Source organism: Dermacentor albipictus, chromosome 1 (assembly GCF_038994185.2).
Source record: "Dermacentor albipictus isolate Rhodes 1998 colony chromosome 1, USDA_Dalb.pri_finalv2, whole genome shotgun sequence".
NCBI classification, from domain to species: domain Eukaryota; kingdom Metazoa; phylum Arthropoda; class Arachnida; order Ixodida; family Ixodidae; genus Dermacentor; species Dermacentor albipictus.
In genome coordinates, this window is record NC_091821.1 from 469,183,269 (window position 1) to 469,196,809 (window position 13,541).

The window sequence follows — 13,541 nt, forward strand, 5'->3', positions numbered from 1 at the left end:
TTTGCACGAAGCAATTTTAAGAATGCATGACACTGGAAGAACAATTTTCGCTAAATGAAAGTGGGACTCATATATTCACTGTATGTGGAGGAGCAGCATTCTTTCTTGGATTTTATCTCACTTTATTGCTTCTTTCTAACACGAAAGCATTACATGAAGCTGAATGTGTTATATTTTCCTAACCTTCAATATTGCAGCCCTTTCAAAACATGTGAAAGTGTTACGTACTTCCTTCTCTTTAAATAGTTGAAGCATTTTGTAGCCTCCACCATCTATCTAAGTGGAAGCTCCCTCTTACGACCAACTAAAAATTGTCGGTGAAAGGGCAACTTCGTGAATTTTTCGATGTCCACTAACCTTTATATTGAAATTTTGGGTATACATTCTCTTTTGCACTCTGATTGTTCATGCCAAACGATGTGACTAAACGTCAAGTAGTTTTCCTTATCACGAACTTCAAATATTGGTTGCATGCTCCTGAGCCATGCCCATGGATGTATGAATTAACACTCGGCGCCTCGTGTTTGTGACGTCATACACTACATGACCACTTTGGCCACAAACGACGAAGCTAGGTGCGTTTTGCACGAGTCGATGGCCAGCAACGTCACAACCGGTGCTTCTCTTCGTCTACCTGAGCACACTGCGTTGAGTTTGGGCATGTCGGTTGCCTTGCACAGTGGCCAGAAAAAATAAAGATCCTGAAGTGCTAGCTGTTTGACGAATCGGTGAAGGTTAATTCGAATTACCTGCAAAAGTTCCCCATGTCATCAGGACACATCATCAGCTTGAATGTTTCCAGCGTACGCACCATATAGGGTGTGTTTAGCAAGCGTTGTAGGTATGTACGTTGAGTTAGTGTAGGATGTGACATCACCGATTCATCCCGGCGTCATATGAAACAGCTACCCCTTTCGGTTTCGGTGTCTTGTTTACTCGCAATTTAAAATTAGCGATGAGCTTCTAAGCCAATTCCGTCATGCCACTGGTAACAGTAACGTCAACGGCATTTGCATATGTTAACATCCTCACGTACCTAAACAACAGAGGTTCCATTTAAAGTACATGCAAACTATACAAGTACCTTGCCTGAGATAAGCGTCTAAGCAATCGCATTGAAATGTTTTGAACTTAACAGAGAAATTTAAATTGCGGTCTTGAAAGACAAATATCAAGATTGTGTAACGTAGGGACAAATTTTACTACAAATTTCCAAACATGTGATTTCGGAAAGCTTCGCTGAAAGTTCACCATGACGTGAAATGCGTAACGTAACCCGCATATATGTACATGAGTGCGAGTGACACAAAATGATCTTCCAACATGTGGCACAGCGTACGGTAGCATTGCTGCACATTCAGTAAGTTTTACGATGTGCAATATTAAATTGGCAGCATATTTCCAACCCATGTGCGGACTCGTACTATTAGGTTTATGTTTGCTAAAAAGTACAACTTACGCAATTGTTCCTTGTTCAAGTGGGTGATGAAACTTTGTATATTTCATCTCCTTTTTTTGTATTGCACAACTGTGAAAATAAATTTACAAAGGAAACTAAGAATTGTGTAAAAAAAGCAATGTGGGGCTGATCATACGTAGATTTTTGCTCAAATCCTATGTTACGAGCTATGTTGCAGTATCAAGTGTATCTCAAGGTGTCAGCTGCATCGCTGTGAGTGAGAAAGTCAGATGGTTGTGGAATGGCTGACAAGGAAAAGCTTCTCATTACCGTGTATTTCCATGTGCTCCTACAAGGTCATGTTCACTCACGGCCGAAACCGAAAATACATTCACTTCATATGCCAATCCGTAGTTTCCACCTCCTTCACGTTAATGTGAAATATTTAATACACACAGTTTAGGTTTCGAAAGCATAAGTTGTAAAGGAACGCACTGCAACATCTGCGGCAACAGTTTGTTCTTCTGTACGCACTGGAAGACATGTTCTGTGGCCTGTGCTGTCACTGTGTGAGCTCACGCAGTTTCATGCGACATTTATTTTAATAGAAGTTGTTCTCTTTGAACGATTGGCCATTATCCTCACGTTTCATTTACTTTGTTGTCGAATACTTCCACCGTGTTTCCTTCATGCGTTACATTGTGACACACATCGTGAATTATTTCTGTTGGAAGTCATTAATATGACATGAGATTTCGCCTGTGTCTGAGGCTACCACACATTGGTGTCCTTCCGTCGAGGTGTGGTTTACTTTTTCGACATGTTAGGCTCGTGGTATGTACTGCAAACAAGCGTGAGTGCGTAACACCTCATCAGTAGTTCCTTTTAGTGTGAGCGTAGAAAGCAATGATGGCAGCATTTAGCTGCTCGGACGCGAACTTCTGATCCATTGAATTTATAGCCTTGACATGTATTTGTGTAATCTACATGAAGTATACTTGATGTGTTGGCAGTGACGGTGCAAGAATTAGTGTAAACATCGGCCTTTTTTAAAACTGCACAAGAATGTTGCGCAGTACCTCTGCACACTTGAAAAGCACTGGAAGTGCATGGTAGTTCACAAGAATATTGCAAGGGTGGGACTCCTTTGTCGATTGCACCATCTGGACAGAAATGCAAATTCCTCTACCATACTGCGCCACAAGCAAAAATTTCGAGGAATTCTACCACGCTCCACCACAATGACTGCGCGACATGTGTGCTCCGGCAATGGCCGTGAACAGGGAGCGAATTCTTTCTAAAAAAAAAAAAAGAGTACAGCCGTTCACATGCTGCGCACCAAGCCAACGTGCCTCCCGCATGAATTTTTGCACTCATAACAGTGGACTTTTCAGCGCTTCCTGCAAGCGGCCGGCACATGCGCGGCCACTTGGGAGGTTGTATTTAGAATTTATTTGAATAAACCTTGAGTGCGTCAAATGGCATCGTCGGCTCATCCTCGCACGCTTTCACTCGCACATTCTTTACAGCATACAGCGCACGGCAACGTCGTTGTCACGCCTGGAATTTATCCGGAAAATGACGGGAACACCAACGGCAGAAATGTGCATACAGTGTCCATATAATTTCTATTGCGATAAAAACAGATTGGAATAGCTTAAAGTTTCACCAGCCCGGGGTTGAACGCGGCTCTCTGCGTCTGCAGTGACATATCGTGAACTAGATGCTGTGTGACCGCGTTGATTGCACCACATGATTTAATAACATTGCACTTATCAGCATTGGCACGGGAATGTGTAATTAGATCATAGTGCCACCAATGATCTTGCCTTTATGCAGAAAAACATGCACAATGCTGCCTCTTTACATACTGTAATGTTGTTTTCGTGATGGCCTTTAATATACCTATGTGCTTTCGAAGTGCCCTGTAAATTCCATTATTCCACCAGAATTGACATTGGCCTGCTCCAACCTGCTCCAAATGAATATTTTCTACCCCAAATTGATCCAAAATGCAATTTTGCCTGCTCCAGACTGCTCCAACACGCAATGTTACTTGCTCCAAGAATTGCTGAAAAATAATTTGGGGCAGTTGCACCTGTGACATTACCACACTACATTACTAGTAAACCTTGAAACATATGCTGGTATTTTTAAGAAGTTTTAATTAATACATACACATTAGTTAGAAATCAACACTAAACTTTGGGTGTATAGTCCGTTATAAATGAGGCCATGACTGTGGCCAACTCCGGAATTGGCCTCGGTTGCCGTTACAAGGTGTCTGCCTTCCGCTCCATTGCGTCGACCAGTCTGCTGACTTGGTGGTTGAGCGCCTCTAGCTCAGCAGTTTGCTGCAATAAAAACCTTCATCGGCAATGCTTCTACACATGTTACTGTGAAATGCAGTTTTGCTGAACATGCAGTCGTCTTAGACGGCAAAACACATGGCCATGCAATGCCAGTAGCACCGATACATTCATCCAAACTTGGGCTCTTTCTTACACATCTACCTAACAAACCTGCTGCCATGTTCTGACTTGCTGTCATTAAAACTTGCGAAAATGTAACGGACAGAACGAGGCTACTACTTTCACTCTACCAGCATGCAGCAGCACTCATTCAGCCTCGCTTCTAATCAAATGTACTGCCGCCATCACGACGAGAATATGTGAGGATAAATGGTTGAGTTGTGAAACAGCCCTGGATGCAATTGCACTGGGCGCAGAAGAGTGCGGTTGGGTCAAAGGCAGGCATGCGATACATATAGACAATCTAATGAACCATTAGTGTGGTTGTCACTTGAACCATGTATTCTAAGTGAACATGGCTAGCCTTCACTGGCACAAAACTGAGCTTTTTGCACAGGCGGCAATTCGCATGCGAATAATTTGTTAATTACGGCCCAGCATGGACACGCTAATGCAGCGTTTGCATAGCGTCGCGGCGACTGATCATCTGGCGTGGTGCAGGTGTGACTTGACAGGCATGCATGTCTGGCCTGTGCCTCATGGTGAGCAGAATGACAGCTGATTTCACATACTGCTGAAATGGACTGAATGCCTAGTGGTAGGTTGGGTGCAACCTTGCTCTTGTATAGATTTCAGGCAGTGCTGTTTCGCCATGGTGACGTTGCCCCGTGATGTTTGCAGCCACATATGGGTGAAGTGTCACAATGGCAGCACATCATGTCAACTTGCTAGTGGTTGCCTAATGTGACTCCTACTTGCATGCGTGCACTCTTAATCTCGGTACCGCTTGCATCGCCGCAAGGACGTACCAATATATTGTTTTGTGAGGGGGAAATGTTGGGTGGGCACTGCTACATGTGTCTGATTGTTAGGTACATAGACAATAGAACTATGCACTCTATGTAATGTCAACCTCACGACACAGGATATATGCAAGCCTGTTTTGTGAAAGAAAGCTCCCGTGGCTTTGTTTGGCTGCTCTGTACGATCCATCTTTTAGCTCTAGTTTTTTTGTGCTCCTTGTAGCTTACTTACTTATGAATGCATACCGATTCGCTCAATTATTTCTGGTACTGCACTATAGCTCTGGATCCACAATTAAAATGGAATGCATGTTCCTGTGCAAGCCAAGTTCTTTTCTGAGAAACCTGCGAGCATGTATTGCATTAACAGTCAGATGCCGTGTAATTTCCTCCCATTACTACAGGTAACAGTGATGCGTTGTAATGGACTTATTAATTAACGGTATGCGGTTTGTATTGAAACGCATATTCTACTGATTTCTGCATCACCGCTTTGCAACTGACATGTTGATGTCTTCATATTGTTGTTGCTATTGAATTGCCTTACTAGCGACGTCAGCTCTGCACTGAATATCATAGCATTACAACTATCTAAAGTGATAAAAAAGACGGCAAATTGCAAGGAAGGGTACAGGCAGCATAAAGAATGGCACCGCTATCTCATTTTCGTTTCACATCTTGCCGCATCGCGTCGCCCTGCCACAAGTGCGCTTCGAGGCTATCTGCTACGCGCTCGTGTGTCTCGTTTCATCAAAACTGCTGCTGTACCTTGCATTGTTATATGTAATGTAGCATTGCAGTTTTTTTTCCGATCTTGTCAACACCATGTTTGTAAAACTTTCTGATGCAATCATATGTCGCTACGTGCTGATTTCTTTCATCATAATTGGCATAAATCATTTAAGTCTGCTGCGCGCCGCTACGGACACATGTGCAGTCATAAATAAAACAATAAAAATAAAACTTCTACAACGCAATCAACAACGCCTACTTGACCTTATGGGCTCCCACATGATATTCGGGTATTTCCAGATGTGTGGTTAAGTACAGTTATAGCAGCCGTTACAGATGAATGAAATACATGCTTCGGTACAGATGTTGAACAATATACATGGCATCTTGACGCGTTTGCGAAGAGAGTAAAATTTTTTGAGAACGTTTATAATGAGACAGTATAACTATGTTGGTACATTTCTTAGGGCCCACCGACAACAGAATGCTTGACCCGGGAAGAGTTCGCAGAGTGCATGTACAAGCAGGACTAAATTGTTAAAGTTCAAGACCCAGGAAAACACAGCAAACAGGCACACATCAATGACATGTCACATGTTGAATCCATATTACGTCACATCCACAGAATAACAAATGTGCAGTGTAACACAATGAAATGTTACCACAGACCTGAGAGCGTACCTATCTTGTGACGATAGGTAAGCAACGAATGCGCTCTATTTCAAAGTCGCATTGTGATGTGTAGGGCTGTTTGTGCACACATGGGTATGCAACTAACAGATAGTTAAAACAATGTTGCATTGTTCTACTTGGACTTCTTGCATTTTTTGTCAGATGTGTGCATGTTTTCTAAACGAATGTCACAGTAATACCGCTTCAATGTTAGCAAGCACAACCACTAGAAAGACTGCTGTTGTCACAGGCATAATGTCGCACCTGACATCATGAGAAAGTATCTCGCATTTCGGGCGTTGCAAGTGCAAGACTGCTATTCATAACGAATGGTTCTCAGCCATGTCAAAGGGGGTCATGGGAGAGTTGGTGAAAATTATGAGGCGACTCAAATTCACATAAAGATCGCCCTGTTTCGAAACACTAAACCTATCCATATGTATGGCAAATGTCATGTAGCTGCATTGGGAAGTATGTTCGAAGTGATTACAGAAGCGCGTATAAAATTCGTACTGGAGCCTGTGAAGTCCTGATACGCTATCACCTGAACCCTTTCAGTGCCTTGGACGTACTGATGCGTTTCTGCGTTTCTTTCGCGCAAGAATTGCTTTGACATTGCTTTTGTGTCACAGGAATTTCAGGACCACAGAAACGGAGCATTTGCCATTATAAGTGACATCATATTCTTTTTCCTTTCTGCACAAAAAAGCAAAAAACTGGCATTTTGTTTCAATATCCGAGTAAGAAAAACCGCTGGGGGTGTTTCAGGCCCGAAAGGAAAACAACAATGAAAGTGTTCATCACATTGTATACCAGAAATCGGTAAATTTTATGCTAGCTATGCGTACATCAATAACAATGTATTGAACAACACTACATGTGACAAAACGTATTGCATGCCTGAACATAAAAAGCTGCTTGTTGCAAGACTTCAATCCCACTTTTTATGGCATGATATGCAACTTTGTTTCGTGCATTATGTTCATACCGTCGGGAAAAGTGCAACGCCTTCCAGAATCCGCTAGACAAGGGTCAAATAATACATGTCATGTCAAACGTTACTTACATACCGAAGAGGACTGCATATTCCTTGTGTCTCTGCATTTGAATTAATAGCGTGAATTGTGAGAATTACTATTTTGTTGAACACGCTAAATTATAAGAACTTTTTTTCTTATTTCTATTGACCAACTACACATGTGTACTCGGCCGCGCCAGAAATTTAATCGGTCAGGTTTCACTACATGTACGCAATCTATCAGCATTGCCACCTCACATTGCGGGACTCCTCCAATAACTTTTCGGCCAAGTCGTTCTTTGCAGCTGCAAGGGTGACCCTTATGGATGTGTCACCCACAGCCTGCTGCAAGAGGTTCCCTCTTGTTGATGTAGCTCCTGGAGGCCCTGCATAATTTGGGAAGCACAATAGCTTCTAAGCTGCACGACTAACAAAATGTAATTATGGTGTTTAAGGGAGAGCAGCGCAATTACGGCAGCAAGAACACAAGGTAATACAAGTATTCGTCTGCACCAGGTTTCACGTTGTACTTGACTGTACATACCTTTCATACCTGAAAAGTTCTTTTTCATCAGTGAAATACGAACACTTCATGTTCTCACTTGAGCAGGATAGACCTTGGAATCATTACAAAAACGTGCGAAATTGGAAATTACAGTTCCTTTTACAGCCGCATTACCAATGCAGCTCATCGTTTCATTTATGTGAAGTCCAGTGTTTGCATTGTGCATTTAACCTTTCTTGTAATTCTTGTAATACGGAACTTAAACCACAAATGACTACTGTTATTCCCCAGCATGGATTTCTGATATCACAATTATATTTACGATATCACAGTCGCATTGCATACTGCAGTGACCCAAAAACTAAATGCATAGAATGCCACAGACAAATGCATTGCCTGTGATTCCTAGTCTGTCATTCGTGTGTCTGTAATGGTTCGGGGTTGCATCAGAAATTGCTCCAGCCACTGCACGACTCAGCTGTTTACACACAAATGTGTCTCAGTAGTGACGTAATGCAATTTTTTTGTGTGCTACAGCATGCTACCGTGTTTGAATTTTCTTGCTCACTGTATAGAGCGGTCCACAATTAAAGGGAACACTTTAGTGCACAGCATGTCGATTTTCCTTTCTAGAAACAGTACAATCACCTAGGTTTGGAACACATAACTTATTGTTAGCTCTCACCGTTCTGTACAGTGCACTAAGATTGCTTCCGCAGCCACATGCAGCTATGTTGCCAGCCAAGTGTTCCATTTAACAGTGGACTGCACTGTACATCAGTGAAAGCACTCAAACTGCAGATGTCTCCAAACTTTCTAGGAGTGCTTTCTCTGATGGCACATACAATTCTTTATGTATCGAGGTAACTTGGCAATGGCATTCTGTTGCTGAACATGAGGTCGCAGGTTCATCTCTCGGTTCTGTTCCTACTGAGAGAGCAAAAAATAAGCAAAATGCTTATATACCAAGCTTTAGTAACGTTGTAGCAAACCTAATATTGATGTAAAACTTCCCCCGACATCATCCCTAACAAGCATTTTGTTGCGTTGCAATGTTAAACCTCATATATCAGTCATTTTGTGGCTTAAAAAGGGAGGCTGTAGTCTGGTTATGTGCAATGCATAAAAAATTGCATGTGCAACTGAAGCAAGGCAGTTCACGTAGAAAGAACATGTTGCAGTATGTACTGCTCCAAGAAATAGGAAAATCTTTCAACCACATCGCTGAAATATGCCTCATCAAATAGCACTGGAATGCAAATATCTTCTTCATTGACAAACGCAATGCATGCTGAACTGCCGTGATGCCCATTTGTACGTGCAGTTGGCAGAAATATGTAGCTGCACGCTTTAGGTTCTGACTCAAAGCCTTTTTGTTTTTCTCCGTATTCTCTTCCAATAATTTTTTCATGGATGCAGGGCATTTGATTTCCAGTACCCGCTCAGGACCACAGTTGCACTTTACTTGTCCATCTGGACTTGTACCCGTGTAAGGACGGCCTTCCATAATGAAAAGTACACACTGCCTCACCAACAAATTCTCATGAGTGGCTTGCTGGCCTTGATAACATTCTCTTCCGCTGCCACGACACATTGCTGCTGTTCGGACATTATTCTGCCGCATCACTTTTTTAGCAAGGGTCTCAAATCTTGTGGGCCCATCTTTGTCCTCAACGTCCTTACACGGGTAAATATGCTGTAGGCAATAGAAGCTGTGATCGTGCCTACCCTGTGGGCACAGCCACAGAAGATTTTGCCTGATCTCGTGTTAATTTTTCAATCATTATAGTGCCTTCGTGACTCTTGCTTTCCTGCAAGTGTTCAAGTAGCTCTTCTGTTGTCACTACACCACTGATTCCAATAAAAGTCCTTAACTCCTTCAAAGAACGGCTGAGTGTTAAATCTCTGGGTACTGGCTCAGAAGTGGAGCATCCTGGTTATATGATTGGCACCAACATGGCTTCTGTTGCTGAAATACATTTTTGCAGAAATAATGCGCAAGTAACATTCAAAGCAGCATGGATAAAATTGGTATGCACAAGAAATATGATGAAGCAGATAAAATCTTTCGTCTTGGATGCAAAGTACACATATGCTTGGATAAGTAATTGCTGTGGTAGTCATGACACCTACGTTTGAACTTGTAGTCAGCGGACACTGTTTCGAGGTTTCAAAGCAACATATTCTTAGCAGCAAATGTTTGTATCTGGAGAAATGCCTTGAAGACACGTTGGAGTCTATTCAAAAGAGTCGCAAGGTTTCGTGCAATAAACATTACATTTTGCTACATGTAGCTGCCTATGAAGGATATTGGAAGGTATGAGCCTGACTTACAACACCTCACACATCCTCAGATGTGTGATTAAAAATATGGTTAATATTTTTCTGGTTTAGCTAAACTCAGTGAACTGCCTAAAGCTTCACATAAATACAGCTGGTACATATTAAAACAGGTTATTTGCTACTGTGGTTATTGATCACGTGCTTCTCTTTAAAAATAATTACGTTGCAACCACAACGAAACACTGCACACTGCCTGACTAAGCAATATGCCGCAGAGCAGCTCATTGGGCGTGTCGGCGACATTTCAAATACTCAATATAGGAAAGACATGCAAAATTAAAATATTACAGTATTGGGACATATGTGCGCACTGTATTACCGCCAGCTGATAAGGAGATTATGCTGATGGGACAATCAGCTGCTGCTGGCCAGTCGTTTATGACACTCAGATTCAAAAAGACAAACCAAATTTGAATGCATACCTAATTCAGTATCTCTCTCTAAGTGCATTTTTGCTGCAGATTGATAGCTGACATTCTCCAGAAGTCTTTCAAGTATGTTGCCTCCCAGTTGGGGAGTCATTTTGATTTTTGCGTGGAAGATGTAGCAACAGGAGAAGCACAAATGTTATGTTCTACATGAAAACTTCGTAGTTGAGTTGAGTTGATAGTGAGTAATTAGCATTAAGGTTTGTGCATTCATTTTCGCACCTCAAACTTAAGAAGCAAGCATAAAGATGCATATTTTCACGTCATCAAAGAGTGCTACATCCTACTTCTGTTTAGAATAAGAGATGTCAAGCATTCACCTAAGGTGCACATATTGTTAACTATACTCAACAGCTAGCACTAATGACCATTCGTACTCTGTGCCTATGACAAAGGCATCTGTAAAGAGCATTTGCAGTACATAGTTTACAGTAAAGCTAGTGCGTTTGTTGAAGTCTTGAAACTGTTCTCGCAACTTAAGAAAATGCAAACAGCAAGGCTATCTAGAAGAGCATTTTCACCAAACCAACATTGTAAGTAGAAATTGTGAGCTGCCCTTCATTTCAGCATTGGACTTGCTTTTTTCTCTCTCATTCCTCTCAGTTTTAAAAGAATAATATATGTGCAAATCTTCTTTGCACATGGAAGGTCGACTATAGCTCTTGGTTCATACTTTTGTTTAACAGGCTCTTAGTGCTCCTTGCCCCACTTCTATGGCTGGTCAGTTGCCGAGAGCTTGTCGAAATCCTGGCAGCATTAATATGCAGCAGTACAGCTACAATGTGTTTACACTTGTATTTGCTGTAAAATAAAAACGGTTAGGATATATCAATTCTAAATACATCAAACCTCACAAATTGGTCTTAGTCTTCAAGCATAATATTTTTCGATAAATTATGCGTAATCATACATTAATTAAACTTGTTACCATGCATTAGAACAATGACTGATGTGAAGTTTCAGTCTGAAGTAATAACTTTTCTGCCAAGACTAATAATCCTTGCAGCCTACAGCTGACCTTTTAGTAAAAAGACACTTCAAAAACAAAAGCTTCACTGCAGAAAAACAAACGGAACAGGATTGCATTTAAAACATGTTTGTATAGGTAGTTTACACCACATATACAAAGAAGATTGGTGCTAGGCAAATATTTCTGCTAAATAGATTTAACTTGACTAGTGCTTGGTTTGAATTCCGCAATTGGAACATGTGCCCCAAAGTTAAGAATGATGAATAGAATTAGCGAATCATTGATGTTACCTAACCACGTTACAAATTATCGTGCAAGTAATGTGCGCTTTTGCAGTAACACAGTTGATCTAATAGAATAGCGCTATCCGCCCTGCCATGGGAGACATTAGATTTATGTGCATTAAAAAATCGCCTAGGATGTCTAAATATCAAACAAAACAGTGCCAATCACACAGTGCATATTGTGCTTTCGGATGTCAACTGGCAACTTAAGTATTATGGCATAAGCATTCTTAGCGAGTACGCTAGTGCCGTCACGCGAAAAGTGTAATGACTTTTGTGTGCTCAAAAATGCGTCATATGCAAAATTTCGACATTTAATCATTATAATAGTGTGAATGTAGATGGGTAGCTTTATAAGCGGTAAAAAACAATTTAAAGCAAATAAAATAATGCACTAAGGATACAGGAAAGAGAGGGGAATATCAGGAAGGTAAGGTAACAGGGATTCATGGAAAATGCACGGGGAAGCTTCTGGTAAAGCAGGGCCAACTTGAAATTGGTGGGTGGACCAACTTAAAATTCGGGGGTAGGTCGACTTTAAATTTGCAAGAGAGCCAGCTTAAATTTGAGGGTGGGCCAACTTAAGTTTAGGGGTAGGCCAACTTAAATTAGGGGGTATGCTTGCGCATACATGGACAAGGTTTCTTCCCAGCAGCTGGCCAATGATCGAGTAGTTATACCCTGCTTTGCACGAACAGCTGGCTCAATCTACCACCGCGTCGCCAACAGTAATCTTCACTTCATGAGGAGCACAGTTGATAGCAGTCGTGTGCAAGACAGACGCCAGAAAGTCGAAACGAGCGTTCTGAGCTGTTTCGACGGCGCACTCAACGACGTAGCCCGCATAATAAACCTCCGCCGCCTCAGTGAGCCACCGGCTCGTCTCGTACGCCTTGTCCACATACCGGTTGGGGTTGCTCAGCGGTAATGCAACTGCGAAGAAAAATTATTTACAAGCAGGTTATGTAAACTAATATATGTGACAGCACAGCTGCTACTGCGCTGCACGAAGAGACGAGCGGCCAGCAGGAAAGGAACTCGAGCAATTACCACCTTCAACTCGTTCGTTTACATAAACAGAAAGGATACATTACAAGGAAAACATGAGATCAAACTAGGTACGTCAGTCAGCATACAAGAAAATTGACACAACTGCTAGGGTGTTACATTCTATGGTGATCACTTTCGGATGTAGTGTCACTTTCGGTAGATTTCTCGAGACTTGACAGCGCTCTTGGCACTGGGCTAAGATAGAAAGCTTGGCGCAGTGCGAAAGAAAACGCTCTCAGACACATACGCGCACGCAAGCGGAGAACTCTTGTGAAACTGAAACGATGTCCGAAAGCGATCGCCCGAGCACCGCTTTTCAAGCATGCACGACGGAACGCGTGCTTTTCTCGTTTGCGCATTGAGGACGATTGTACACGCAAATGTTGTTTGCTTACCTGAAACACGATCACTGCTGTTTTCGTCGTTCATCTGAAGCTTGCGGTAAGCAAAAAGCGAACGCAAACACCATGCAACGCGGTGCGACAAAGCGAGCGCACGTAATCTGGGCGGCTGCCGAAACTCGAGTCCTGGCCGTGACGTCATCTGAAGCTCCCGCCAGGCGGCGCCACTCCTATTTCTCGGGGCTAATAATGGTCCACTCTTGTTGCTGACGGTGCGTGGGAAAGAGGCATGAAAAGAGGGCTTCGTCAGTGCGCGCTCGCCTTCCTCGCCGCGCCAGCTCGCATCTCTTGCATACGCGCACGGGCTCCGGCAGACGCGCGTTCGGCCGTTCGGCTAAGCGCATGGAACGTATGCCTCGCAGTGTTCGATTTGGTTTCACGCTTCATGTTTGCGTGCACCTCGCGCCCGTGTGTGCCGAGCTTCTGTGCTTGGCGTTTGAACGGACGGCGCACGACTCCGGCTCT

At 42.6% G+C, this 13,541-nt stretch overlaps 1 protein-coding gene across 21 annotated transcripts in view; it reads right to left on the minus strand.

Annotated features, from left to right (window-relative positions):
* LOC135896913 (uncharacterized) overlaps positions 1 to 13,218 on the minus strand; it is a 257,402-nt gene extending 244,184 nt beyond the window's left edge. For 9 of the 21 annotated variants that reach the window (XM_070532463.1, XM_070532462.1, XM_070532465.1 and 6 more), the window contains exons 1-4: positions 13,071 to 13,218; positions 12,531 to 12,558; positions 11,045 to 11,172; positions 7,349 to 7,481 (exon numbers count right to left, since the gene is read on the minus strand). In XM_070532463.1, coding sequence (XP_070388564.1) covers positions 7,349 to 7,481; positions 11,045 to 11,172; positions 12,531 to 12,558; positions 13,071 to 13,218 — 437 coding nt within the window. Of the gene's footprint in view, positions 1 to 3,577; positions 3,754 to 7,348; positions 7,482 to 11,044; positions 11,173 to 12,530; positions 12,559 to 13,070 lie in introns of those variants that run through there. The other 12 variants (XM_070532473.1, XM_070532472.1, XM_070532469.1 and 9 more) reach the window with 6 other exon arrangements.
* Positions 13,219 to 13,541: the final 323 nt, after the last annotated feature.